The sequence below is a fragment of the Balaenoptera ricei genome, chromosome 10, assembly GCF_028023285.1.
Source record: "Balaenoptera ricei isolate mBalRic1 chromosome 10, mBalRic1.hap2, whole genome shotgun sequence".
Classification (NCBI taxonomy): Eukaryota; Metazoa; Chordata; class Mammalia; order Artiodactyla; family Balaenopteridae; genus Balaenoptera; species Balaenoptera ricei.
This window is the reverse complement of record NC_082648.1, coordinates 94,314,012-94,341,466: the sequence shown is the minus strand read 5'-3', so window position 1 is coordinate 94,341,466 and position 27,455 is coordinate 94,314,012. Positions and strand designations below refer to the sequence as shown.

The window sequence follows — 27,455 nt, the reverse complement described above, 5'->3', positions numbered from 1 at the left end:
CCCCAGGTGAAGCCTGCTCCCAGTAACCCCTCCGGCCTAGACGGACCACGTGAGGCAACGGCAGGAAGGCAGACACACGCAAGCCACGGAGAGGGGCCTCGGAAGAAACCAAACTCTCCAACCCCTGGACCTTGGACTTCCGGCTCCAGGACTGTGAGAAAATCAATGTCTGTTGTTTACGGCGCCCAGTCTGTGGTATTCTGTTATGGCAGCCCTAGCAAACCGCTCCACCCCCACCCCCACCCCCAAATCCAAAGGACAAGTTACAGGCTCGCTGGAACTGGCCTTTTGCTGAGTTTGGGTGGAAGGTGCTGGTTACCAGTCGACTGCTCCCAGCCAATTCCACTTCCCACTAAAATAGCTCTCGAGACTCAGAACATGGGGGTGGGAATCATAAATTGCCTCTTGCGAAGTTTCCAAATGATAACTTGCTTATTCAGCATTGTGCTCGAATGTTCTAAATGCTCACTTGAGGTGGCCGATCCACTGTCCCCAGGGCCTGCCACATTCTCCAGCTTTTGGGGTTTTTTTGATTCGCAAACAGTAACATGTGCCATGAACTTGGAACCCACTTTGAAATGTTTATGCTTTTTATAAGTTTAGTATTAGCACATGCGCAGAACACTTCCTGTGTACCAGGCACAGTCCAGTGTGCTTTATAAACACTAACCTATGGAATCCTCACATCTCTCCTGAGGAGACAGTATCATCCCCATTTGACAGGTGGGGAAATCAAGGCTCAGAGAAGTGTACTTAAGTGGCCCAAGGTCATGAGCTAGAAAGCAGCAGAGCTGTAATCTGAGCCCAGGTCACCTGGCTCCAGGTCCATGCTCTTAACCACTATGCCTCATTGCCTCATAGTGTTAAGTGAAAAATTGTTCTTTTTGATCTATATCCTATCAAAAGTTGTATTAGAAATCCTTTTAATGTACTCTCTGGCTAGACCATAATGATTAAAACAAACGTCAGGACTTCCCTGGCGGTCCAGTGGTTAAGACTCCGCACATCCCAATGCAGGGGGCACGGGTTCAATCCCTGGTTGGGGAACTAAGATCCCAGATGCTGCATGGCACGGCCAAAAAAAAAAAAAAAAGTCTACTTTGGCTCATCCAGACATGAAGGTTCCATTTACATCATTTATTGTCAAATACAAAACTGACATACATACTTTTATGTTTAAATACATATATAAAAGTTGTTATGGCATCCCAACATATAAAAACTCCTTTCATGAGCTGATAGGTGGAATGCTTGTCTCTAGCATTTTTTTAAAATCCAATATTTTTTGTGGTTTTATTTCTTAAAGAGTAGAGAATGCGTTAGGCTGCTACTCACAAGCACTTCTCCAAAATCACACATTTCAACTGGGGACTATGTTTATTTCCAATGAAAAAAAAGCCAAACTCACATAATCTTCACTGCACTTTCCTTTATAATACGGGTCTTGAGCACATCTGCACCATAAGACGTCGGATCCAGTGCGTGTGAACTAACAGGGGAAGATCACGTTGAGGAGCTCCTGCTGTGGGTATAAACTAAGCCGTATCTGACTAAGGACAACCGCAGCGGTGTAAGTTTCCAAACCACGGGCAGAGGGCCTAAGTCACAGACCCTCACCAGCTCTCTCCTCACTCATGCTCTTTCTCCTGAATTGCGGACTGGAGACGGGGTACAGGGTGGTTCTCTTAGTGGAAACAGAAGTTCAAAGACCCACAGAAACCAGGGATGGGTGGGGGACAAGGGCACCAGGAGAGGCGCTGAGCCATCTGGGTAGGAAAAGGTGGAGACAGAATGCAGAAGCCAGAGGCAGAGAAAACCACCGATGCCCAGCCCTTCCTGCGATCCCCTCCTCTGTACCAGGCACAGGCCTGATGGGATATCGGTCACCTCATGAGTCCTCATAGCCACCCCAGGAGGGAAAGACTATTTGTCACCTCCTTCTTACAGATTAGAAACGGGAGGTGAGAGATTACAGGACTTGCCCAGTGGAGGAGTCTGCAGGCGAGCTTTCCTTGGGCGAGGGGAGGGAGAGATCTGACAGCAGCGAGGTCTCAGGAGAGGGAGCTGCCCGGGATGGAACCCAAGCTGGGCTAGGACCCTTCCGCTCAGATTTCACCAAGACCCCGGGCCCAGTCCCGCATTGCTCCCACTCTGCATGCACCCACACAGCCTTCCTGCTCTCCCCTCCAGTGTCTGTGGAGGCTCCGTCGGCTTCCCCAAATGCCCAAGTAGTACACCTTCACAGCCCCTCTGCCTGGAAGGCTCGGGGCTCGCCGACCTGTAGCTGTCCAAGTTCTCAGCATGAGCCCCTCTCCCGCCCCTACCAGCCACAGCCAAGCTGGTCGCACCCCATCTGGGCCCTCAGCCCTCCGCCAGCCACAGTTGGGCCATCTGCCCCAGGGTACAGTGACTATGCCTGGGAGGGCTTCCCCCTGGACTGGCACGTCCGCAAGGCTGTGGTCCGGGAGGCTGCGTGGTGCGCAGGTTCAGAGCACAGCCGGGTCTGAATCCTGACCCCGCCCTCACTCACTGTGACCCATCCTCTCTGAGCCTCAGTTTCCCCATCTGTAACAGTAACAGCAGCCATGACTGCTGGGGGGACGAGTGCATCCCAGCTTACAAATGTGGGGTGATGGAGCTGGAAAATCACTGCTTTGCAGTCTCCATGGGTTTGGGCACCAACCCTCACTGGCTGAGACCTCCGGTGAGCATATTCCTGGGAGAAAGTTCCCTCTCCATCCCCAAGAAATGCAAATCCAACCCGGCTGCAGGGTTAAGGCTCCAACACTCCTCAAACAAAGGAACAGAAGGATGGGTCCTGCAATGAATGCAGCAAACACAAGTGTCTCTGGCTGCACAAGATGAAAGGTAAAGAGGAACCGGAAATGCTCTGATGCTCTCAGGAGGTCAGCATCCAGACGAGACAACAAAGCACTGTGTGAAAGATTCTCCTCCAATTATCAAAGCAGAAATGGGCTTTGAACACGAGTGAGTCAGAGGAAAGCTGATTTAGCCCTTCTCATCTCTCCATTTCCTGGAACAGTGCCGTCGGAAAGAGCTTTAAGCAGCTGGAAATTGTGGCACAAAAATACACTTGTGATTCAGCAATGACCACACTGTGGCATCAAGTCTTCCTGTTCAAGTTTTTAGGAAAATCAAATCGTCTTACTCTGGGTTTCTCGTGATTGTCTTCCTTTTTACATGGTAGTTATTTTTAAACTCTTTAATAATTTATTAGAATAAGATGTTTAACATATATTGGTATATTCGTGCTTTGCTTGAGGTTTTCTATTTCCAAATGTATTTTAAACATCAAATATTTTATTTCACTGATATGTTTTTAATTTTGTGAATTCTACCTTTTTAAAAACAAAATGTACTCATATTGGTATTTCAGTATTAGGCAAAATAATGACCAAAAAACTGGCATTGGGCTTCCCTGGTGGCTCAGTGGTTAAGAATCTGCCTGCCAATGCAGGGGACACGGGTTGGAGCCCTGGTCCAGAAAGATCCCACATGCCGTGGAGCAACTAAGCCCGTGCGCCACAACTACTGAGCCCGCGTGCCACAACTACTGACCCTGTGCTCTAGAGCCCATGAGCCACAACTACTGAGCCCGTGTGCCATAACTACTGAAGCCCGCGTGCCTAGAGCCCGTGCTCCGCAACAAGAGAAGCCACCTCAATGAGAAGCCCGCACACCGCAACGAAGAGTAGCCCCCCGCTCGCAGCAACTAGAGAAAGTCTGCACGCAGCAACGAAGACCCAACGCAGCCAAAAATAAATAAATAGATAAATAAGTGTTTGAAAAAATGGGTAGATCTGAATAGATGTTTTTCCAATAAGACATACAGATGGCCAACAGGTCCATGAAAAGATGCTCAACGTCACTAATCATCAGGGAAAAGTAAATCAGAACCATAAGGAGGTTATCACCTCACAGCTGTTAGAATGGCTACTAGCAAAAAGACAACAAATAAGTGTTGGTGAGGGTGTGGAGAAAAGGGAACCCTTGTGCACTGCTGGTATGAAGGTAAATTGGTACAGGCACTAGGGAAGAGTATGGAGGTTCCTCAGAGAATTAAAAATAGAACTACTGTATGATCCAGCAATCTACTTTTGGATATTTATCTGAAGAAAACACACACTAACTCAAAAACGTATCTGCACTCCCATTTTCATTGCAGCATTATCTACAATAGCCAAGGTACGGAAACCTAAGTGTCCATCAGTAAATGGAAAGATAAAATGTGGTACATATACACAACAGAATATTATCCAGCCTTAAAAAAAAAAAAGGAAATCCTGCCATTTGTGCCATGGATGGACCTTGAGGGCACTGTATTAGGCACACTAAGCAAGACGCAGAAAGAGCAGTACTGCACGATCTCACTTATAATACGGAATCTAAAACAACAACAACAAAAACCAAGCTCAGAGATAGAGAACAGATTGATGGTTGCCAGAAGCGGGAACAGGAGGGGGCCGGAAGGGACAACACACAAGTGAAGGGGGTTAAAAGGTACAAACTTGCAGGTATAAAATGTGCCATGTAGATGTAATGTACAGCACGGTGACTATGCTAATAATATATACTGGGTATTTGAAAGTTGCCAAGAGAATAGATCTTAAAAGTTCTCACGACAACAACAACAAAAAAGTGTGTAACTATGTATGGTGGCGGACGCTAACTAGACCAAAAAAAGAAAAGAAATGGCAAAATAAATTATGGCATATCAAAAAAAACCAAACAAACCTGGGAGTTCCCTGTTGGCCTAGTGGTTAGGATTCCAGGCTTTCGCTGCTGTGGCCCGGGTTCAATCTCTGGTCAGGGAACTGAGATCCTGCAAGCCACGTGGCTAGCCAAAAAACAAAAAACCAAACTCAGGCCCAGAGAAGTCAGGAGCCTCACCCAAGGCCACACAGCTTGCAGGTGGCCCGCCAGGAGAGATCCAGCCTACTGAATTCCAGCACCCCTCTCTTACCTACTTTGCTTTAAGTCTCAGTGAGAATCCACCTCCCGGAATCCAAATGCCATCAGTCTCCCCACACTGCCTGGTCCTTCCTGGACATTCACTGCCAGTAGCTCTCTTCTCCTAAACTCAACCCTGTGTCACCCCCATTTACAGATTAGGAAACTGAGGCGTGGCAAGTTTTGGTGAATCCAGCCAGTCTGATGTAAACCCACGGCTGTTGCCCACACATTAGCTGCTAGGGAACAGCTGCGGACTTTCCCAAGCACCTCCACACACTGGATCTTGCTGAATTCTCACCAGTGCTGGCAAGAAGCGGGCTGGACCCTCCCCACCGAGCAGCTGCAGAACCTGAGCACAGAGGTGAATGCCCTGCCCAGGAGCCCAAGGGGCAGATGCAGGTCAGAAACCCAGGTCTGTCAGATTCCAAAGCCTGTCCTTGCCCCGCATGAGGGCAGGATGGGGGTGACAGGCCACCCAGTACAGAAGCCCACAGATATCCAAACATACCACGGCTTTATTATTTCAATAAACTCCAAAAGCACATTTCCTGGATCTGCACGCTGAGGCAGAAGCCAGAGGCAGCGAGGCAGGGCAGCTGGGGTCCCTCCGTCCAGAGCGCGTGGGAGGCTCAAGGAGGTGGAGGTGGGGTGACAACGGCATTCCTGCGGCGGGAGGCGCAGCTCACTTGAGGCGGTAGAGGACCTTACGCTGCATGCGATGCTGGATCTCGCCCCGCCGCAGCATGAGCTGCAGGACCTTGTGGATGGCGTGCTCCGGGTATTTCTGTAGGACACGGGGTCGGATGAGGGGCATGCCTCCCACGGAACCCCAGACACCCCTCCCTCCGGAAGCCCAGGTGCCCCGTGCTCATGGGGGACTCTCCAGCCTTCACATCCTACTTCTTTGCATCCTAAGACAGGCTCACACTTCCTGAGCGCCTACCACGTGCCAGGCCCTGTTCTAAGTCTTCACATACTTGAGCTCGTTCTATTCCATAACATCCTTACACATCTGGTACTGTGATCATCACCTTTCTACAGAGGAGGAAACTGAGGCACAGAGAAGCTAAGTCACTCACTCCAAGTCACACAGCAATTAAGTAGTAGAGCTGAGACCTCAGTTGAGCCCATCTGACTCTAGAACCCAAGCTCCTGACACCCCTAAACCCCTCTAAGTGTCCGTCTGCTCATCTCTCAAACGAGTGTGGTACCACCTACTGCATAAAACTGCTCTAAGGATAAAGAGGAGATGACGTACACGAAAGGGAGCTGAGCCCAGAAACTGGGATTGTCCCTATGATTTCAAAGACGGTGACAAGTTCTGCATAGCTTCTAGAAGGCCCATCCCTTCTGTATGGGGTCAAGAGCACTGTCCCCAGCGAGCTGGGTGGCTCACCCTCCTGGCTCTGCCCCTCCCTTCCCCCCACACAAAGGCCAGGCGATGCGGGGAAGGGAGAGGTGGAGGGCTGGGGAAGCCTGGGAGACTCCAGCAGGACCTCAGCCACCTCTCCCCTCCCCCTAATGTGACAGAGAAAGTCACAAGGCGAGGCACACTGGGGACAGGCCCGGGCCGAGGAACAGCTGCCCCTTCCCCATCCTGGGCCTGTCTGCTGAGCAACAGGACGCGGTGTTAGGTGGGTGGGAACCAGGCCACAGGGAGCCCGCAGGACTCCCACCGGGCCCCCGGGAAGGCCCACCTGCTTGGTGAAGTCCTGGACGATGCTGTGCTCCGACACCTGCGATCCAATGGCGAAGCGGCGCTTGAGCTGCTTCTCGATGCGGCTCAGCAGCTCCTGGTCCTCCTGGCTGGTGAAGCCCTCCACCCCTGTGGGTGTGAGGAGGGAGACGGGTGGGTGGGGACCTCAGTCTGCCCACAGCGGGTAAGAGGGAGCCAGGCCCGGAAGAGAAAGAGAGGAAGAGCGTGCCCGGGGACAACCAGGGCCTGACCGAGGAGATGACCGACAGAGAACCAGAGTCAGCGACGGGGCAGACGTGTGGGGAAGGATGCTGCAGGCAGGGGGCACAGCAGGTGCAAAGGCCCGGAGGTGGGAAATATGCCCATCTCGATCAAAACCCGGTCAGGGGGCCAGGGACATGGCCAGAGTGGGGGCAGGTCCTGTGGGCCCTGGAGGCCACGGCACAGGTTTTTCTTTGATTCTGGTGAGCGGAGCGGCCACTAGAGGGCTCTGAGGAGGGCCACGAGCCGACGACAGCACCTGGCCCCCAGGCAGCTGCACAGGCAGCAGGGAGACTTCCTGGAGGAATCTACCTCAGACGGAGAGCTGGAGGGGACCCGGCAGTGACCCAGAAGGGCGCACAGTCTGCCCCGGAGGCCACATCTGTGAGGCGCCCCGAGCAGCCCAGGCAAGCAGGCTCATAATTTCCAACTATTGCCCCAGGATGGATCTCCCCTGCTGACCCAGGCCTGCAGAGAGGGTGGGACCGTGGTGGGGGAGCCACTGAGAGGGACGTCAAGGCTCCAAGTTGAAATGAGTCTGCAAGGCAAACTCTTACCCAGCCTGCAAAGCCCAGCTCCAGTTTCACTGCCAGGAAGGCCCTCCAGGGCAGAGACTGAGTCATCTTCACCAAGGGGACGGCGGGGCGCTCAGAGCCCACCCACCTCCCTGGCTCCAGCCACACTGGCCCTTGAACACGCCGAGCCTGCTGTCCTTGGGGTCTTGCCACTCAGCCCTCGCTCTACGTGTGGTGCCCAACCCCACACACACCCCGGGGAGCCATGTGTCCTCACTCACGCCAGTCCCTGCTTCCTGCCACCTCCTCAGAGCCCATCCTGGACCACCCGAGGGGCAGGGGATCCCTCCCCAACATTCCTGACCTGCTGGACTTCTCCCCTCCGCGCTCTTTACCCCCTGAGCTTGGTTTGCCTCTTTGCAGTGTCTGCCCCGTGGAGAAAGGGGGCCTCACAAGGCGCGGACTTAAGAGATCTGCTCACTCCTAGACTCCCAGCACCTAGAACAGCCCGGCAAATTCTAAGCACTAAGTTCCTGCTGGGGAAGGAATGAATTCGTCCCAGGGGAGCCTGGCACAGAATCAGTGCTCCAGAAGGTGCTCAGAGGCTGAGCCCGAAGCAGGCAGCAGGACTCGCGGCAGCCTGAACCCCGCTGGCCTCGGGGTCAAGAGACCTGCAATCTAGCTGGGCAAACGGTGACCTTGGGCACTGTGAAAAGGCCTCTTTGGGTGTCAGTTTTCCCATCTCTAGGAGGTGAAGGGCTAAGTGCCCAGCCTGGCTTCTGGGGGTTTTGAGGGCAGCTGTAAGTGAAACGGAGGAAGAGCTCTGGAAGCACTCAAATGGTTACGGCTCAAAAACAGGGGTGCAAGCAGACTTCCTTGGAGGTCCAGTGGTTAAGTCTCCACGTTTCCACTGCAGGGGGTGCAGGTTCGATCCCTGGTCAGGGAAATTCCACATGCTGCGTGGTACAGCCAAAAAAAAAAAAAACACGGGTGCCAACTACCATTCTTAACAGATGATAAAATTGTGAATTATAATAATGAACTGGGTCAAAAGAATTGTGCTCCAGAGTCTGGAGAGAGGCTGTTCTTCCCATCTTGGGGGAAACTGGCTGGTGGGGGCTGGGGACAGGAGAGGGGCTTATTCCCAGGAGGAAGCGCGGAGAAGCAAATGCAGAGACGCAACAAGCACAGCAGGTGTCCAGCATGAGCCCTGCCCACGGAGCCCACAGGCCACCCAAGCCTGTGTCCCTGCATCTGCTCACCTGACAGGGTGCCGGACAAGGCGGCGTCCAGCGTGGACACCTGGAAGAGCCTCAGAGCCTCCTCCACGTCCGCCTCCGTGGCGAAGGGCTGCAGCTTCATCTTGCTGAGGGCCTCAGCAATGCGCACGATGGCCTCCAGCTGCCTGTGTGGGAGCGACGGGACGCCAGGGCGGACTCAGCCCATCTTCTCTCCCCATCCCACCCTGACCTCCAGGAGGTGCCTGCCCCAGGCAGTAAGACTACAGGGGAGACTGCTGGCCGTCCCCGTGATCCATCTCTCTCAGTAACAGAACCCCGACTTCTATTCTAGCATGTGGCGCACAGCTAAAAGACATTTCCCAGACTCTCTTGTGTCTAGGTGTGTCTGTGTGACTAAGATGTGGCCAATAAGCTGTAAGTCCAAATATTTTACGGGAACTTCAGGAAGTGTTCTTAAAAGATGGACCTTTCTTTTTCTTCCTCTCCAGCCACCTGGAATGTGGAGGTGATGGCTGGAGTTCCAGCAGCCACCTTGGACGATGAGGATAAAGGTGAATCTGAAGGAGCCCAGGTTGCTGATGACTGAGGAGCCATCACATAGGTAGGGCTACCTACCCTCAAATGTTTTTACAGAAGAGGGAAATAAACTCCCAATTTACTTAAGCTATTTCATGTGGGTTTGCTATTACATACAGCCAAATCCACTTCTAACTAATCAGTGCTGGAAGCAAGATTCAAACGAGATAGGTTCAAGCTCTTAGTCACTCTACTGTATAAACTCACAAGAGTGACAAGAGCTAACAGCTGAGAAAACTGAGGTCCAGAAAAGGAAAGCAATTTCCCTGCAGTCACACAGTGGGCTGGAGGATAGGACCAGGTCTCCTGACTCCCAGCCGGGACCCTCCTTCACCCTCAGGCTTCCCGGCAATGGGGGAAGCTAGACCGAATTCAGAAGGGTTCCAGATTTTCTCAACAGTAAACAAACCAAGAGATACAGGTAATCAGGGAGGCCACTGTTTTCACTCCCAAAGGAGTGCTCCCTGCCCAGCAGCCCTGGCCACGGCCTGCACCATGCAGTCAGCAACAGCCCTGGCCCCAGACTTGCTGGGCACATCGTGCCTTGTAAACCGAGGCCATCTGCCCAGCCCGGCACTGGTCCGCCCGCCTGCTCACCGCACGGTGATGGGGATGCTCGAGCGGCGGTCACTGTCCCTTTCGTGCTGACGGGCCCCGCTCCGCATGATGATGTACCGGTTCTTCAGTTTCTCTGCAGCCCCTGCCGACAGCCGAGGGCCACACTTCCTGCAGGATGGGGAGTGGCTGCCATGAGGCCAGGAAGAAATCTTGGGGTACCCATCCCATCCCCGGCCCTCTGCTGGCTTGCAGACATATGCTTTCCGGGCCCACCAGACGGTGGCCTCACAGTGGTCCTCCCCCCAACACACTGAGGGGCAAGATGCACAATGACACCCACAAGAGGCTCACAGAGACCGCTGTCCAGGGCAGGAAGCACGCCAGACTGGGGGTGGGGGAGGGTAGCAGCAGGGATGTCTGCTCAGGATCTACCCCCATCCTATCCCCACCAGCCCGCGGCCCCGCTCCAGCCAACTGAACTGTCACTGATTTAAGGGAAGCCTTAGATCACCTAATCCAATCCTCATTCTGAGGATGAGGTGAGCAAGGCCGGGGGGGGAGGAAACTCCCCATAAGCCACGTGGGACCTGGCATCAAGGGAGGACTAGAATCTGGGGCTCTCAGACTCACACCCAAGGGCCCAAGCCTCTGAGGACGGGGCCATGAAGAGCTCAGGCATGACAAAGACCCAGGTACCAGTGGGCACCGCACCACCCATCACCCAGGAGGAAGCGGTGAGTAGGGACCCACCTGAATGCAGCACTTCACCTCCCACTAGAAAGGCACTCAAAGATCCCTCCACCCTTGGGTTTTAGTTCCAGTAAGAGCCAGCTCAGGTGTGTGTCCAGAATCTTGGTACAGGGGCTAAAAGCACAGCCTTTGGAGCCAGGTACCTGGGTTCAAGTCCTGGCTCCACTACCTCCTGTCTGTGACCCTGGACAAGTTAACCTTTCTTTGCCTCGGCTTCCCCATCTGTAAAATGGAATAATAATATGCCAACCTCATAGGTCTGGGGAGAGGGATGGTGTTCACCTATACATAAAACTCCCAGGATAACATCTGGCACAGAATAATTACTATGTGTATGACTATTGTCATTGGCCATCTATGAGAATAACAACATTTAAGGTTGCAGCTGGCATTTACTGAGTGTTTACCTGGTGCAGGGCTGTGCCACTCACTCATCATTTTGTGTGATCCTTACAAAAACCCTAGGACACAACCACCCAGGGAAAGCGAGACTCAACTGACTTGCCCAAGGTCACACAGTGGGGGCAGGAGTTACCCAGAGCCCATGTCCACAATGCCTCCCTGCATGCCAGAGTCAAGGGGGTCTTCGAGACCATCTAAATTTTTTTTATTTTTTTGGCCTCGCCGTGCAGCATGCAGGATCTTAGTTTCCCGACCAGGGATTGAACCCAAGGCCTCTGCATTGGGAGCGTGGAGTCTTAACCATTAGACCGCCAGAGAAGTACAGAGACCATCTAACTTCTTCACCTTGGCTTCGGAGATGGAGAAACTGAGGCCAAGAGCCTCAGCGACTGAGCGACTGTGCGGGGCCAGGAAGGAGCAGAGCTAAAGTCCTCAGGGCCTGATCTCAGGCCTCCTGAATGGGGCTCTCTCCCACCCCAGGGGAGCCGGGCAGCCCCGCCCCCGTGGGGCCTGCATCCAGGACTCACGCGCGGCAGTAGGCGATGAACTTCTTTAGCTTGGTCAGGTCGATCTCGCCCTCCACGGCCTGGGTCTGTGTCAGCGCGCTCACGTGCAGAGTGATGACGTGTTTGGCCAGCATCTGGGAGGCGGAGGGGACACGGGGTCAGCCCGCAAGGCTTCCCAAGCCAGGTCCCAGCACAGAGGTGGAGCAGGCAGGGAGGGAAGAGCTGCCAGGGCTAGAACTGGTGGAGAGGAGGAGGCCCTCTCTTTTCCTGGGGGTTGTCAGCTGGTAAAGATAACATCCCAGAGCTGCCAGGCCCTTCTCTGCCACCACGAGGGGCGCAGCTGCCTGAGAACAAGCCTCCAATAAGGGAGGCCAGGCCGAGCGGCAGAGACAGTGGTGCCCAGACGACCCAGAGACCTGACCCAGCCGAGCCTCACACCTCCAGGCTTGTCCATCACGTAAGCGCCGGAGTTCCTTTCAGAAGCTGACTGACCGGAACTGGGGTTCTAGTACTTGCATCCAAAGGTCAACCCCTCATTTCACACAGAAGGGACCGACACCCAGGGAATGACTGACCCCCAATCTCACGGCACATCGAGCACAGGAGAGGTAGGACCCGGGACGCCCAGTGCAGCGCTCTTGGAATCCACAACCCCGCCTCCTTGGTGGCCCACTCATGGGCCCATCTGGTGGCCAGGACTTCGGGTCAAGCCCCTTGGCTGCCCACCCTCGCCCCCCGACCCCCAGAACCGCGGGCCTGGCTGGAGTCCAGCCCCCCACGCACCATATCCCTCTCCTCGTTGTGCTCGTCCTTGACGATGAAGATCATGTCGAAACGGGACAGGATGGTGGGCATGAAGTCGATGTTGTCCTCCCCCTTCGTCTCGTCCCAGCGGCCAAACACCGAGTTGGCAGCAGCCAGGACGGAGCAGCGGGAGTTGAGGGTGGTGGTGATGCCGGCCTGACAGGGAAGCGTGAGGGGCAGCAGAGGACAGGGAGATGAGAACGCGGGGTCACGGCCCTCTCAGGTGTGCACACCCCTGCCTACACGCACACACGCACGCACACACAGAATTCCAGGACCACTGCTGCGGCCGACAGAGGCCGGGCCGCTCAAGGCAGCCTGAGGACGCGCCCGGAACAGCTCTGCCAGGCTGGACCAGGGACGATGCTCACCTTGGCGATGGAGATGGTCTGCTGCTCCATGGCCTCGTGGATGGCCACGCGGTCGTCTTCACGCATCTGTGTAGGAGAGAGAAACGTCCACCAGACCCAGGTGAGGGGCCGGGGCACAGTGGCAGCAGGAAACCCTACAGGAGCTACCATTCCCAAGTCCCGACCCTGTGCCAGGCCGATGGCAGGAACCGGGTCACCTCTAGTCACGGGGACAGTGTGTGGGCTTGGCTCTCCTCTCCCCACTCTCAGGTGTGGAGACTGAGGCTCAGAGAGGTTTAGCTACTTCCCGACAGTAACGGGAGGTCTCCACGTCAAAGGTGGTTTCTGCCGTCCGAGCACAGAAGGCCACGCCCCCAGCCCACGGCCAGCAGGTGCCACCACCACTGGGCCACCACCTCACCCTGCCAGGCTCACCTTGTCAAACTCATCGATACAGACGACCCCACCATCAGCCAGGACCATGGCCCCGCCCTCCATGATGAAGTTCCGGGACGAGGGGTCCCTCATCACCGAGGCTGTCAGGCCGGCCGCGCTGCTGCCTTTCCCAGACGTGTACACCTGGGGGAGGGAGGCAGGAGGGTCAGGGCCCATCATGGCTCCACGCTGACCCAGTAAGTCAAGGGGCCCCGGGAGCTAGGGCTCAACCAAGGTCACACATCACAGCTGGCTGCAGAGCACAGACAATCTCAGTGTTCCCCCTGATGGGGGGGCCACCCCAGCCCCGGCCTGGCGGTTTTCCCACAGGGGAGCGTTCACATCCATCGCTCACCTGAACCCCACGACTGTCCCATGAAGCAGCCCCCAGGGGCCCGGCTCACGGAGGAGCAAACTGAGGCCGAGAGGAGAGCAGTGACACCGTTCCAGGGGGCCTCAGGGCTGCGTCGACTCCTGACTCCCAGGAAAGGCATCCCCACCCTCAGTCCCTTGTCATCTATTGCTATCGATGTCAAGACTTAGCGGATGGATAAACTGAGACTCAGAGAGATTGGGTGACTTGCTCAAGGCCCACAGCTAATTACCAGCCAGGCTGAGACCAAACAAACCCCATCCAGTCCAGCACTCCACCCGCTGCCCCAAACCTACACACGCCGTCGGTCCCCTTCCTCCTCTATCCTCTGCGGCCCCGCCCGCAGCCTTCCTCTCCACGGCGCAGCTAAGGCGGACAGAGGTCACCCTGGGCACTCACCCCGATGGGAGAGCACTTCTCCACAAACTTCAGCAGCTGGGACTTGGCCGTCCCCGGGTCCCCCAGCATCAGCAGGTTGATGTCTCCTCGGCGAGTGAGGCCGTCGGGGAGCCTGGGGGAGGACGGGCAGGCGGGCCAGGGGAGCAAGGAGAGAAACCCAGGGCTGGTTGGTCACAGCGGTCTGGCTGTCGGCCCCCCGGCCTGTCATGAGCCTCAGAGCAGGCGGGGAGGCGGCGGCTCTGGCCTGAGAGCCACGTTCATGGCCAGCTGTGTCCCCTAGCCTCATCCGTGGTGACTTGCCTCCGAGGGAGGGGAGGGTCAGAGGAAATGGCACTTAGAGCTGGGCTCGGGCACACACAGTCGGCATCTGATGAACAACCCCCCCCCCCAGCTGGAAAGAAGGAGAGAGAGGGAGCCACCAGCGGGCTGCACGCGGTACTGTGGAGCGGACACCGCGAGGGCAGGCTCCGGGCCCCAGCGCGTGTGCCTGTGAGCAAGTCCCTTTAGCTCTCTATGCCTCAACTTCCTCATCTATGAAATGGGTTCGATTGTAGCTTTCTCACAGGGCTAATCTGGGGACTGACTGGGTTGGAAACACATAAAAGCACTCAGAAGAACGTCTGGCACGTGGTAAGAACTCGGTAACTGGCAGCTGCTAATAATATTATTACTTCCTCTACCTCTACTATTTTAAAAGGACACGACGTCCCGAGTATGAGGCTTTCACCCGTCTTATTCATGTGGAGACATGGGTTCAGAGAGGTGGTGTCTCTTGCCCAAGGTCGCAAGGTAAATAAGCATCTATCAGAGATGTCACCCGGGACTGAGACTCCAAGCCCAGAGCTCTCCCCTGCATTGGCCAGGCTCCTCACACCCGCCAAGTCCCCAGCCTAGCCAGGGCCGGGCAACTGCTCCGGTGGAAGGGTGTGGGCCAGCCCCCAGCCGGCTAGCAGCGAGCCTGGGAGGCGGGGAGGGTGCCTGAGAGGACCAGACGGGGCTGAGGGTCCTGGGCAAATGAAAAGAGCATTCAAATCCTGACCATCCGGCAGCTGCCCTCCTGCGGGCAAGTCACTCGTTCGCCTCCCCGGACCTGGGGGGCCTGGACACCCACCTCTTTCGGGAACCCCCAAAGAGCAGGCAGGCAATGGCCTTCTTCATGTCTGTGCCCCCGAAGATAGAGGGGGCGATGCTCTTGGAGATGACCTCGTAGACGTTGGGGAGGGTGGCCAGGCGCCGGAACTCCTCCTCCTCCTGCGGGGTCACGGCCCCAGCAAAGCTGCGGCCTGGGCGGGCAGAGCAGGGGGGTGCGTGAGCGCCCTGAGGGAGAACCTGCTGCCTGTGGCCCACCACCCTGGGCCGGCCCAGGGCCTCCCAGAGGGCAGGGCCCTCAGAGCCGGGCAGCACAAGCGTCAGTCTGAGCAAAGACAGAACCCCAGGTCTCCGCACCAGGCGTGCGCCTGTGTGTTCCAGGGTCCAGTGAGCAAGCAGAAGAGTGTGGAGGGCCGGGGGATGATCTGGGGAGGGCCAGGTGACAGGGGCCCTCAGGGACACCTTCCATCTTGCCGACGGGGGTGACATGGTGTCTCTGGTTAGAACGGCACCGCTCACCCGGCTGCCGTGCGGGACAGAGCACAGGGGCAAAGGTGGAGACAGGGAGACCGGGACGAGGCCCACCAACAGCCCAGGGGAGGGACGACCGGGGTTCGGCCCAAAGCACACTCACTGGAGCCATCTGTGTCCACCTGGATGCCCAGGACCCGGATGTAGGCGCTCCGGATGCCCACGCCCACCCTGTCGCGGCCCCTGCTGGCGGTCAGGCCAAACTTCTTGATGGAGTAGATGCCCATGATGGTGACCCTGTTCCCAGGGACGACCTTGTCACACAGGTACCTGAGAGGAGGATGGGGAGGAAGAAGGTGAGAGGCTGGCGGGAGCAGGGAGCCCCCGGTTCCCCCGACCCCATCACGCTCGCCATCCGTCCACCTCGGCATCTCTACACGAGGCCCCACGGGCTGGCTCCAGCCCCCGCACCCCCCAGGGCCCCCTCCCTCTCACCACAACCCAGCCCATGCTTGGACGGCCCAGCTGCTGGGAGGAGGACAGGCCTTGGTCATGGGGGTGGCCTGACCCCTCCACGGGCCTCAAGAGCTCATCCGTTATGCTGGCTGGAGTTGGGGGGCGCCCACCCCAGCCCCTCAGGTGCCCCGCCTCCATCTCATCTGCTGTCAGACGCGTTGCAGGGTCCCCCTTGGCCATCTCGGGGGAAGCCTTCCTCCTCACGCCCTCCCAGCCTCCCTGCAAGGGCCACGCCCCGCTTCTGCCTCTTTCACGGCTCCACGAGCTCAGTCAAGTCATTTTGCCTCTGGATTTTAATTTCCTCTTTAAAAAAAAAAAAAAAGATGTTGAGGGACATCCCTGGTGGTCCGGTGGTTAAGAATCCGCCTTCCAACGCAGGGGACACGGGTTCGATCCCTGGTCGGGGAACTAAGATCCCACATGCGGCGGGGCAACTAAGCCCGCACGCCACAACGACTGAGCTCACACGCCACAACCAGACAGAAGCCTGAGAGCCGCAACAGAAGATCCCGCACGGCGCAACAAAGATCCTGTGTTGCCGCAACTAAGACCCAGCACAGCTAAATAAATAAATATTAAAAAAAAAAAAAAATATATATATATATATATGTATATATAGAGAGAGAAACAGGGAAGTCTCTGAGCCCCTCCAGCCTGTGCAGCACAGAAAGGACACTGCGGCATGTATCCGTACTCTGCTGCTTAGAAGCTGTGTGACCTCTCTGAGCCTGGGAGGGGATGATAAAGTGATCTGACCTGCTGGGTTACTGTGGGATCAAGTGAGGTACGAGACCCAAAAGTGCTTTATCCACCAGAGAGTCACATCCCCCAAAGGACCCTCACTGTCGTTGTTAACGTTCTACGGCTCCCCTCTTCCCAGACCCCACTTCCTCAGCTTTGAATAATCTAATCACAGACCATGTGAATAATCTAATAAATACCGAATATTGAATCTGTGTTAAGGAATTGTGCTAGAGACACAGTGTAGAGGACAAATGTATGGACACCAAGTCCGGGAAAAGGGGGGTGGGATGAACTGGGAGATTGGGATTGACATATACACACTAATATGTATGAAATAGATAACTAACGAGAACCTGCTGTATAGCCCAGAGAACTCCACTTCTCTATACAGTAGAAACTAACACAACATTGTAAAACAACTATATCTCAACTAAAAAAAAAAAAAAAAAAAAGAAAAAGGAACCGTGCTACACACTCAACATGCATTTTCCAATTTAAACCTCCCAGCAGCCTGATGAGATTAAGGCCTGTCACGTCCCCATTCTCCTGGTAAGGAGACTGAGGCTCAGAGAGCCCATGTAACTTGCTCAAGAGCCTGACCTCTACACCTTCCACAGCCACTAAGGAAGCTACTGACCTACGGACGCCCTCCTCCGAGAAACGTGCAGCACAGACCATGTGCACGCGACGTCGGGGTGCGGGAGCCCAGGTGGAGAAGCTACTGACCTACGGACGCCCTCCTCCGGGAAACGTGCAGCACAGACCATCTGCACGCGACGTCGGGGTGCGGGAGCCCAGGTGAAGAAGCCCAGTCCACACCTCCACACCTTCCTCCCAGGTCACCAGGAGGGCACCGGGCTGGCCCAGCACCCTCTCCCCCTTTCCAATCACCCAGCAACATCCAAGGAAGAATCTTAACAGAAAGCCTGGGGTGGGCGTCAGGCTGGAAAGAGGCTCCCCCAGCTACTGGCTGTCCAGCTCTGGGCCTCCCAGTTCTAAGAGGGCTGCGGAGACCCCGCAGGAAGAACGCAGGCTGGCAGCCCAGCCCCTCCACTCACTGAGCCGGTCACACATCCTCGTCTGCAAAGAGGGGTGGACCCGCCCCTGCAGATTATGGGGAGACGACATGAGAGGAAGCACGGAGGCAGCACCAGGCACGGAGCAAGCGTGCTGTAACCAGCCATCCTCCCCCGCACCCCGCCGCGCTCAGCCGGCCACTCGCGGCACCCGACTCAGGGGCACGGCCAGGGAGCCGGCTCACCTGTCGCAGTAGAGCTGCATGTGTCTGGGCATCTCGCCATGGGGCACCGCATCCGGCAGCTCCTGCAGCTTCAGGGTCTGGAAGTCCACGCACTTGCACTTGTCCGGCATTATGAAGTACGGATCCAGCGGGCACTTGGGGCGCCCGGCCTGATCCCTGTCGGTGGGGAGGGGAAGGGTCACCAGAGCTGCCCCCAGAGCCCCAAGGCCAGGAGTCGGCGACAGGACTGGCCAGCAACAAGCCAGGGGTCTCCAGGACCCCGGGAGAAGGCCCTGAAGGAGGGCAGCTCAGCGGGGGATACCCACAGGGCTAGGAGTGGGGAGACCTGCTGAGCCTGGCTCCCCCATTAACCTGCTGCGAGGCAGATAAGTCACACTCCCAGCCCTCCCGAGGGGGTCTCAGTGTCCCCACAGGTGAAGCGGGGCCAAATCGCCAGTGACCCTTCCAGCCCCACTCAGATCCCAGGCTCTGCCAGTGACCCTTCCAGCCCCCCACTCAGATCCCAGGCTCTGCCAGTGACCTTTCCAGCCCCACTCAGATCCCAGGCTCTGCCAGTGACCTTTCCAGCCCCACTCAGATCCCAGGCTCTGCCAGTGACCTTTCCAGCCCCACTCAGATCCCAGGCTCTGCCAGTGAGGGTCTGGGCGCCTCGAGACCCCACTCAGGGTTCCAGGCGCCCACGCACCTCGACATAATGCAACCACTATCCCACTGTTACAGCAGCGTTACTGCAAAGCACTGACTTTGTGCCGGGCACTATTCGATGCACCGGGGACACAGCCGTGAACAAAAAGTCCCTGCTCTTCTGGAGCTCAAGTTCTGGTCATGGGAGGCCAAGAACGCCAACCAGCAGATAACCACACACCAGGACAACAGAGGTACCATCAAGGAGATGGGTCTGCAAGAGGGACACGCGCCCCAAGCCTAAGGGGGAGGGGCGGGGAGGCACCCCTGTGAGGTGACATTGGAGGAGAAAGCTGAAGGAAGCAGGGAGGTCACAGACTTTGGAGGTCAGAGGAAAGAAAGTTCCGGGCGGAGGAGCAGCAAGTCCAAAGGCCCTGCGACAGGAGCGCGCTCAGCATGTTCCAGGAACGGCAGGGAGGCAGGGAGGCAGGGAGGCTGGGCCGAGAGAGGAGGGAGGACAGGAGGCCACAGGGAGCCAGGAGCAGACCGAGGAGGGCCATGCAGGCTGAGATGGGACTTGTCTTTGGGAGAGGCGGGAACAGCTGAATCGCCTGCAGTGTAAAGGGTCACCTGGCTGCCAGGGGGTGGAGAGACTGGGGGACGAGGGTGGGCGGGCGCAGGGGGCACCAGGGCACCACGCCGGGTGAGGGATGACAACAGCGTGGAGCAAGGAGACGTGCCAAAGGGGGCGAGAGAAGACCTGATTCTCCACGTACAAACTTAAGGGCAGAGCAGAAGGGCTTCCTGATTGTTTGGATACAAGATAGGAAAAAACACCACGAGACCAAGGATTTGGACCCAAACACCTGAAAAGATGGCCTTCTCATTTGGGGTAGGGGTCGTGCTGCAGGAGGGCAGATCTTGGGATGGGATGGAATCTGCCACACAGGGTGTGAGGCTTGTGCAAATCTGCGATGCCCAGTAGACACCCACACGAGAGTGTCCAGCGGGCAGCTGCATGTGAGGCTGAGGTTCAGTGGAAACACACATTTGCGTGTCCTCTGCACACAGATGGTATTCAAAGCCCGAGACAGGCAAGGGGATTAAGTATAGAGAAAAGAAGGGTGGCTGAGGCCTGAGGTCAGGAAGCTGAGGGGAACCAGCAGCCAGAGAGGGTAGGGGCCCTTGAGATCAGGGGTCAGCAATGGTTTTCTGTAAGGAGCCAGAGACAAACATTTTCAGTTTTGTGGGCCATGAGGCCACACATTCTGCCTCCGAAGCGCAAATGCAGCCATAGGCAATGTGTAAACGAAGGAGCCTGGCATGTTCCTGGGCCTTCCCTCCAGACCTGCCCCAGCGAGCCAAGGTTTGCTGTAGAAGACTCCAGGTGGGCTCCCAACCCTGGCTCCCGGCACAGGTTGTCTGGGAGCCCTGGAGGGACAGAACTCACCACTGCAGAGGGACGCCACCGCCCCAGGGCATCAGGTCTGCCCCAGGCCCACAGGGCACACCGCTGCCCCAGCCCCTCCCTGCTGCAGGTGGTGCAGGCCGGGTCCTCCTCCTTCACATCTCCGCTCAGATGTCACCCTGTCACCCACACCGTGCCGCAGGGCCATGCAGAGCCCACTCACGTGTTGCACTTCCTGGGCAGGGCGTAGCCCTCCAGGCCGGGGCGCATGGCGACGTTGGTGAGGGTGTTGCGGCAGCTGCGGCACTGGACGGAGATGCGGGTGGCCTTAGCACGGACCCCAGAGGCGGAGATGATGATGCCGGGGATCTTCACCAGGTGCGACATCGTGTCCGACTGCAACAGAGCCACGGGGAGGGCGGCTGGTTAAAGGGAGCCAGGAACACCTGAGATCACGTAGGAGAATCTTTTTCTAATGTGTACTGAAGTATTCAGGGATACAGGACCATGTCTGTAACTTACTTTAAAATACTTTAGCAGGGGGCTTCCCTAGTGGCGCAGTGCTTAGGAATCTGCCTGCCAATGCAGGGGACACGGGTTCGAGCCCTGGTCCGGGAAGATCCCACATGCCGCAGAGCAACTAAGCCCCGTGGCACCACAACTACTGAAGCCCACGCGCCTAGAGCCCGTGCTCCGCAACAAGGGAAGCCACCACGATGGGAAGCCCGTGCACCGCAACGAAGAGTAGCCCCCGCTCGCCGCACGTAGAGAAAGCCCGCGCACAGCAACGAAGACCCAATGCAGCCAAAAATAAATAAATACGTAAATAAATTTATTTTAAAAATAAAATAAAATACTTTAGCAGAAAAAAGAAGAAAGCAAATAAGGCAAAATGTTAACAGCCATTAAATCCAGGCAGAGGTAGATGAGGTTCATTACACTATTCTCACTACTTTTGTGTGTGTGATTTCTTTTAATAATAAAAAGCAAAAAACAAGAAAAGTTCCTTTCATCATCATCTCTTCTTCCCTCTCCCAGGAGCTTTTCTGGGACACACAGGCAGACTACAGGTTCGTGCTGAGGCCCCCTCAAAGCCCAGAAGGTGGGGAGGAGAGCAGAAGGGGAAAGGTTCGGGAAGGAAGCTGCCGCCCCCAATAAGTGAGACCAGAGGCATGTGTTGCTGCCACGGCCCAGGGGACCCCAGAACTGCTGAAACCGCCCCCCTAGAGCTTGTCTTCTGGAAAACTATCTACAAGCTGCAGGAAGCCTAGCCCTCCAGGATCCCACGGTTGGAAAGGACTGAGGCTGCCTCAGCCCGTAAGCCACCCCGACAAGCGATCCTTCTAGAGAGGACCCCTCCTCTACCACAGGACACCCGTCAAACGAGGCAGGCCGGTCACTGGGTTTTCCAGTGGGTCTGAGAATAGGAAGCTTGTCCCACGTGGGGCTGAGCTTTGCTTCTCTGAGGAAACAGCTGCCCCGCAAAACAAGTCCCATGCCGCCTCCGCAGACAGGCAAATGCGTGATGCTCGGGTGAGTTCCACACACGGTCCCAGGTCCCCTCCCCGGTGCTGGGCACAGAGACGAAGACGACACGCTCCACAGCCTCGAGAGCCCACAGCCCAGCCCTGCTTCTGGAACAGAACTGCCATTGTGCTAATCAAGGAGGATTTGGCAGGGACCCCAGCCCAGCTGCAGGACACGGGGATTCCAGCAAAGACCAGGGCGTGGCCTTCTGGTGAGTAACACGGAGGAGGTGACACTATCTGGGCCCACAGTTCAAAGGCACAGCCACACGCATCCTTTCATTTGCTTCTCACAACAGCCTTGTGACAGAAGAACCAACGTCAGGCCCCCACTTCCTCCTCAGGAAGCTCTCCTGTCCCACCCCTGCCTGTGGTATAAATTCTCCTTTCACACGGCAGCCCAAGGGAACCTTTAAAGATAGAATCGGCCCATCCTCCTACCTAACCTTCAATTCAAGCTGCATTCCACAGCAGCCAAGGCCCTGGCCATCTGGCCTCTCTACCCGCTCCCTCCCTGCCTCTCCCCCCACCCTCACTCCCTGAGGTCCAGCCACACTGGCTTCTTTCTGTCCCTTGAAACCTGTCGCTGTCCCCACCCCAGTGCCTTTGCACCTGCTTCTCCAGGAGCCTGGAACGCTCCTCCCTCAGGCTGTCACAGGGCTGCGTATCCCTCAGGTTTTCGCACCAACATCACTTCCTCAGAGGGCCTTCTCCCACCACCTCCCGGACCCCCGGCCACTGTCACATTGCCTGTTTCCTTTGCTTCATGACTCGTATCACAGGACCTGAAATCCGCTCACTGCTCCTTGTCTGTTTCTCCCACTGTAAGCTCCATGGAACCAGGTTCTGTCTGTCTACAGTGAGGGTCCCCCAGCACCCGGCGAGGGGCAGTCACTCGATAAGTGCTCGTTGAATAAAACCAATAAAGACTGGATGGCAGACTGGCTCTGCCAAACTCTCCCTCGGCCTCATCGCTCTCCAGCCGTGCTGGCTGTCCTTCCCTCGGCCCGGCACACACCCTGCCCCACTCGCCTCGCAGGCTTTGTACCATCCGTGCCCTCCCTGCCCCCCCGAACATTCTCTCCCAGCTGTGTGCATGCTGCCTGTTCTCACCCTCAGATCCCCACTCAGACGTGCCCTCCTCAAAGCAGCCTTCTCGATGTTTTCCAGAGGGGCCCCCGCGTTTTCTCATCACCCTCTTGGTTTCTCCCATTGCTCTTACGGTCACCTACAGTTATCATGGGTGATGTTCACCAGCTTATCCAGTCTCCCCGGGGACAGCAGCTTGTCCTGAGTTCACCACTGTTTCTCCAGGACCCAACTCATGCCTTGCCCACAGGAGGAACTCGGCAAACATTTGTCCAACGAGCTAAGTTTTCAGGGGCGCAAACAGGCTCAGAAAGGTCGAGTGAATTGCTCAGGGTCACACAGCTGGCACCCAGGTCTCTCTCCAAAGCCCCTCCTCACATGCAGCCACCACCGCCACCCTTCAACTGGCCTGAGTGGACCCACCTTCAGGCTACGGATGCTGGACGGGCTGGCATCCGACTTGAGCATGACTTGGATGTCCTGGAGCACCTCGTCACCGGCAGGCCGGGGCCGGGTCACCTCATCGGCCACCTCCTTGGCAGCTTCCTCCAGCTGGAGAGGAGGAGGGGGACAGGCTGTGAGTGAGCAGAGCGGGGCCAGCCCTGGGGGTTTGTGGGGGGCGGGGAGGTCCCACTCACCAGCTGCAAATGCTCAGCTGGCTGCTTGTACAAGTAGTCAGCCAGGTCCTCGTCGAAGCTGGCAAGGTCCTCCATCTCCACCTCGATCCAGTACTCCCCCAGGTTATAATGCCGCTTGAGTTCATCCCTGGGGTGGGGGTGGGGGTGCGGAAGGGTGCGGAGAAGAGGAGACAACGCTGGCTGAGGTGCGCCCGCACCCTGAGTCTCCCACACCACTGCCCCGCCACCCCGCTTCCCAAACACATCTAGTTCCAGGTGGTTCTGTTATTTAACCCTGCAGAGGCGCCCCCCCACTGCTGAAAGGCATCCTCCAAAGAAAGCTCCGCGGAAGGGGTCCAAGCAGTAATCAAAGGACAGTTCAACGCTCACAGACAGGGTTCTGTGCACAGGTGTCTGGAAGACTCTCACTGCAAACCAGTCCTTTCACTGGACTCCTTGGAGCCTTTAACCCTCTCTCAGATGCTAACAAGGCACCCGGCTAGAACCTGGAGATTGAAGGCAGCAGAGACCATGCCTGTCTTGTCAACCACCGGACTCTTTTTACAGAGCATCCTGTGGGACTATTATCCCAAAAACACATTCGGGGGCCACTGACCTCCTCGGCCTCATCCCTGTCTGCCTTATGTCCGGAGCCACATACAACAGCCAGCCTGGCCCCGAGAGCCCCTTGCTGTAACACGCCACCCCATACCCTGCCCAGGCATGCAACTGCTCCTATCCGAAATGCCTTCCATGCTTGACGCTCTCCCCTCAGCTCAAGGTCACCTCGGCTCCCCTGGAAGCCTCCCTAACTCCCCTTGTACATTCCTCCTTTGAGGTAATTATCACTTTGTAATTTATTTGTAGGTCCCTATGCTTCATTCCCACTGATTTAGAAGCTCCTTGAGAGCAAGTAGTATGAATCTTTTCATCTTTGCATCTCAGAATCCAGCACATAGATGGTCAATGTCGGCTGGTGCATGAATAAATGGAGGCCGGAGTGGCTGTGCCGTTTTACTGATGAAGAAACTGAGGCCCAGAGAGGCTGTCACTTGGAAGTCACTAAGCTAATAATCCATCAGGCCCAAGCCTGGACCTGCAAACTCACGTTCTCTGCATTTTAACGGCCTATGAGGATCTGGTGCGATGGCACCAATGTACAATCACTAGGAACAGGGGCCTTGCCCAGCTCATTCAGTGCTGCAGCCCAGCACCTGGAACAGTGTCTGTCATGCAGCAGGTGCTCAGTCAATTGGAGTTGATTGAGTGGAATGAAGAATGAATAAATGAGTGAAATAAAACATAACTACCATCTTCACCTTTTGCACCGAGAACTTGATTTCAAGGTATCGCAGACATTACATGGAAGGACGGTAAAAAATACATGAATAGCAACAAATCCTGGACGAAGAACCCAGGTGACTCACTCAATCGTTAACTTAAGATGTGAAACATACAAAGCCATAGCCACGGGGGTGCGGGGCCCCAGTGAGTGGACGAAGCACCGCTGGGACCGCACCTTCCCTCCTGCACCCCTCCGGCCCGCACCTGTACTTGAAGGTGAAACCCGTGCGGTCCGTGCCCACTCGGTACTGCCGCAGGAACTCCTTGAAGCGCCTCTGCAGCTGCGACTTGCGGGCCTGCCCCTCATCGGCCGCGTTGTCGCCCCCGAAGCTGTCGCTGTAGAAAATGCCGGGGTCGTCGAAGCCCGACATGACTGCACCTGGCGTGGGGACAAGTAGCTGGAGCAGATTCGGGGGAGGGGGTGATAGGGGCGCGCGGCGTCCCCTCCCATACCTGGGTCCTCGGCTCCGAATGCGGGGCGGGCGTGAGCCCGGTTCCGCCTCCCGGACCCCTACCCCAGTTCTCCCAGGAGAAACCCCTGCCCAGTCCTACTGCGCCCCAAATGCAGATGCCTGCCGACCCCAGGGCCCGGCTCCGCGGTGCCCACTCCCCAGCCCCGCTGGCCTCACCTGTCCCTTCCCGCGCTCCCTGGAACCAAAGAGACAAGAGGCCCCACGGTCCGCCGCCGCCTTTCGCGGGAAAAACCAGACGCAGCGTTTGGACGCCGCGGCCGCTACGCCCTCATTGGTTCGCCGGGACCCCGCGGCCAGTGATTGGACCATGCTGCGCCTGCGAGTCCCGCCCCCCACGAGCGGGCCGCCGAAGAGGATTGGCGGCAGGGCGCATGACGTCAAGCCTCCTGGCCTCCTTCCGGGCTCCATTTTGCGTGCTGGACAATTTGGCGCGAAACTGACCCGGAGGTAGCGGCGGGGCGGGGCGCAAAGATGGCGGAGGGGCGGGCCGAGGGCCGGCGCGGGCGTGCGAGGGCTGTTCTGTGTACTCTTTAAGCCTTTTTCAAAGTCTCAGAAGGAAACGACCCCTTTCAGAGCCACAGGGCGGAAGAAGCTATAGGTCCCTGAGAAGGACGCCGTTGCCGGGTGTGAGCCTGCTTCCCCCTAGCGGCTGGAGGGGGCGCTGCCTGCCTGCGCTCCCAGCTCTCACCCTAAACACGCTTCCAAAAGTCGGGGATTAATCAGAAAGAAGCCACCTCTGGTCTCGTTAATGCCTCTAGGACCAAACTCAGACTTGGGACTCGAGGGATGTTTTCTTAGACCCAATTGGTGATTTTTTTTTCTTTTTTTAGTTGTATAAGAATTTTCATTATTTGGCAATGCTTAAAATTTGTGAAAATTCATGACAAGATTCCCAGCCTAACTTGAAAAACGGGAAGATCTGGCAAAACTTGACGGATTCTCAAGCGGCAATAAAGACTGCATAATCTCCCCTCCCTTCTTTTCCATTCTCACTGGCAACATGAACTGTTTTTTCTGTTTATTATTTATTTGGTTGCGCTGGATCTTAGTTGCGGCAGGCTGGCTCCTTAGCTGCAGCACGTGGGCTCCTTAGTTGTGGCATCCAAACTCAGTTGCTGCATACATGTGGGATCTAGTTCACTGACGAGGGATTTGAATCCGGGCCCCCTGCATTGGGAGCGCAGAGTCTTAACCACTGTGCTACCAGGAAGTCCCGCAACATGAACTATTGGAAAGAACTTTTTATTCCATAGGCTACACTGGCACATACTTACAGCGAGTGTTTAAAATATGAGTCTGTTTATAGGGTTTCAAAATTAGATCAAATGAATCTGAACCTTCAGGGAGGTCCCTCTGCATGGAGACATAGCTTTAACTCATTCTATTTAACAGTTCTTTAATTTTCCACCGTGTGAATAGAATACAAATTATTCAGCCATTTTCCTGTTAGTAGAACTGAAGATGTTTCTCTCTCCTCTCCCTCTCTTCCTTCGTCACTACAAACGGTATCAATGCCCTTGTCACAAAAAACTGGAAACAGGGCCCAGGGTGGGAAGAGCTAAGTCGCTATTTTGAATGCCTACCCTTGGCATACATATCTCATGAACAGTGGCTCCTGGACCTGGTTGCACCTTGGAATCTCCCAGGAAGCTTTTTTTAAAAAAATAAATGTATTTATTTTTGGCTGCATTGGGCCTTCGGTGCTGTGCGCGGGCTTTCTCTAGTTACGGAGAGCGGGGGCTACTCTTCGTTGCAATGCACAGGCTTCTCATTGTGGTGGCTTCTCTTGTTGTGGAGCACAGGCTCTAGGCACGTGGGCTTCAGTAGTTGTGGCTCACGGGCTCTAGAGCGCAGGCTCAGTAGTTGTGGCGCACGGACTTAGTTGCTCCGCGGCATGTGGGATCTTCCCCGACCAGGGCTCAAACCCGTGTCCCCTGCATTGGCAGGCAGATTCTTAACCACTGCGCCGAAGCTTTCCATAAACAGTGATTCCGGAGTCCTGTCCCAGATCTCCAGAATCAGAACCTCTCCAGGTGGGGCCCAGGATACGCAGGTGTTCTGATGCCACCATCCACAGACTGGGGTTTGGAGGCCACTGGACCCTCCTACCAGCTGTAGGAGGCAGGTGTATTGTTAGTTTCAAGGAGACTTGAAGTGACTTAACCAAGGTTCCAGACTTGGTGACAAAGCCAGAACTAGGGAGAGGTCTCCTGGTGCCCAGTCCTCACGCACAAAGGAGTCATGTAAGGAAAAGCCTCGTCCCCTGCTTTGCTAAGTACACCTCTAGCCAAGGGCTTTCACTCTCCCAGATTGGAAGGCTGCATTTCTACCATTTCAGTGGCTTTCGGGACTTCGGAGAGTGGAAAAGACTTGGGTTTAGAACTGGCCAGACCTGGTTTAAATCCTTCCTGACCCTCAGAGAGCGTTAACGCTCCTCACAGCTTTTCTCCGAG

At 56.1% G+C, this 27,455-nt stretch overlaps 1 protein-coding gene across 1 annotated transcript; it reads right to left on the bottom strand.

Annotated features, from left to right (window-relative positions):
* Positions 1 to 5,293: 5,293 nt before the first annotated feature.
* On the bottom strand, positions 5,294 to 25,239 carry MCM5 (minichromosome maintenance complex component 5). Its single transcript, XM_059936853.1, has 17 exons — positions 25,159 to 25,239; positions 24,734 to 24,908; positions 23,207 to 23,333; positions 22,992 to 23,120; positions 20,177 to 20,349; positions 17,922 to 18,077; positions 15,564 to 15,730; positions 14,952 to 15,123; positions 13,841 to 13,952; positions 13,069 to 13,212; positions 12,655 to 12,720; positions 12,263 to 12,439; positions 11,501 to 11,613; positions 9,861 to 9,989; positions 8,709 to 8,851; positions 6,672 to 6,799; positions 5,294 to 5,758 (listed from the first exon to the last, which is right to left on the bottom strand). The coding sequence occupies exons 2-17, from the start codon at positions 24,898 to 24,900 to the stop codon at positions 5,657 to 5,659; spliced, it is 2,205 nt and encodes a 734-aa protein (XP_059792836.1). The 5' UTR covers positions 24,901 to 24,908; positions 25,159 to 25,239; the 3' UTR covers positions 5,294 to 5,656.
* Positions 25,240 to 27,455: the final 2,216 nt, after the last annotated feature.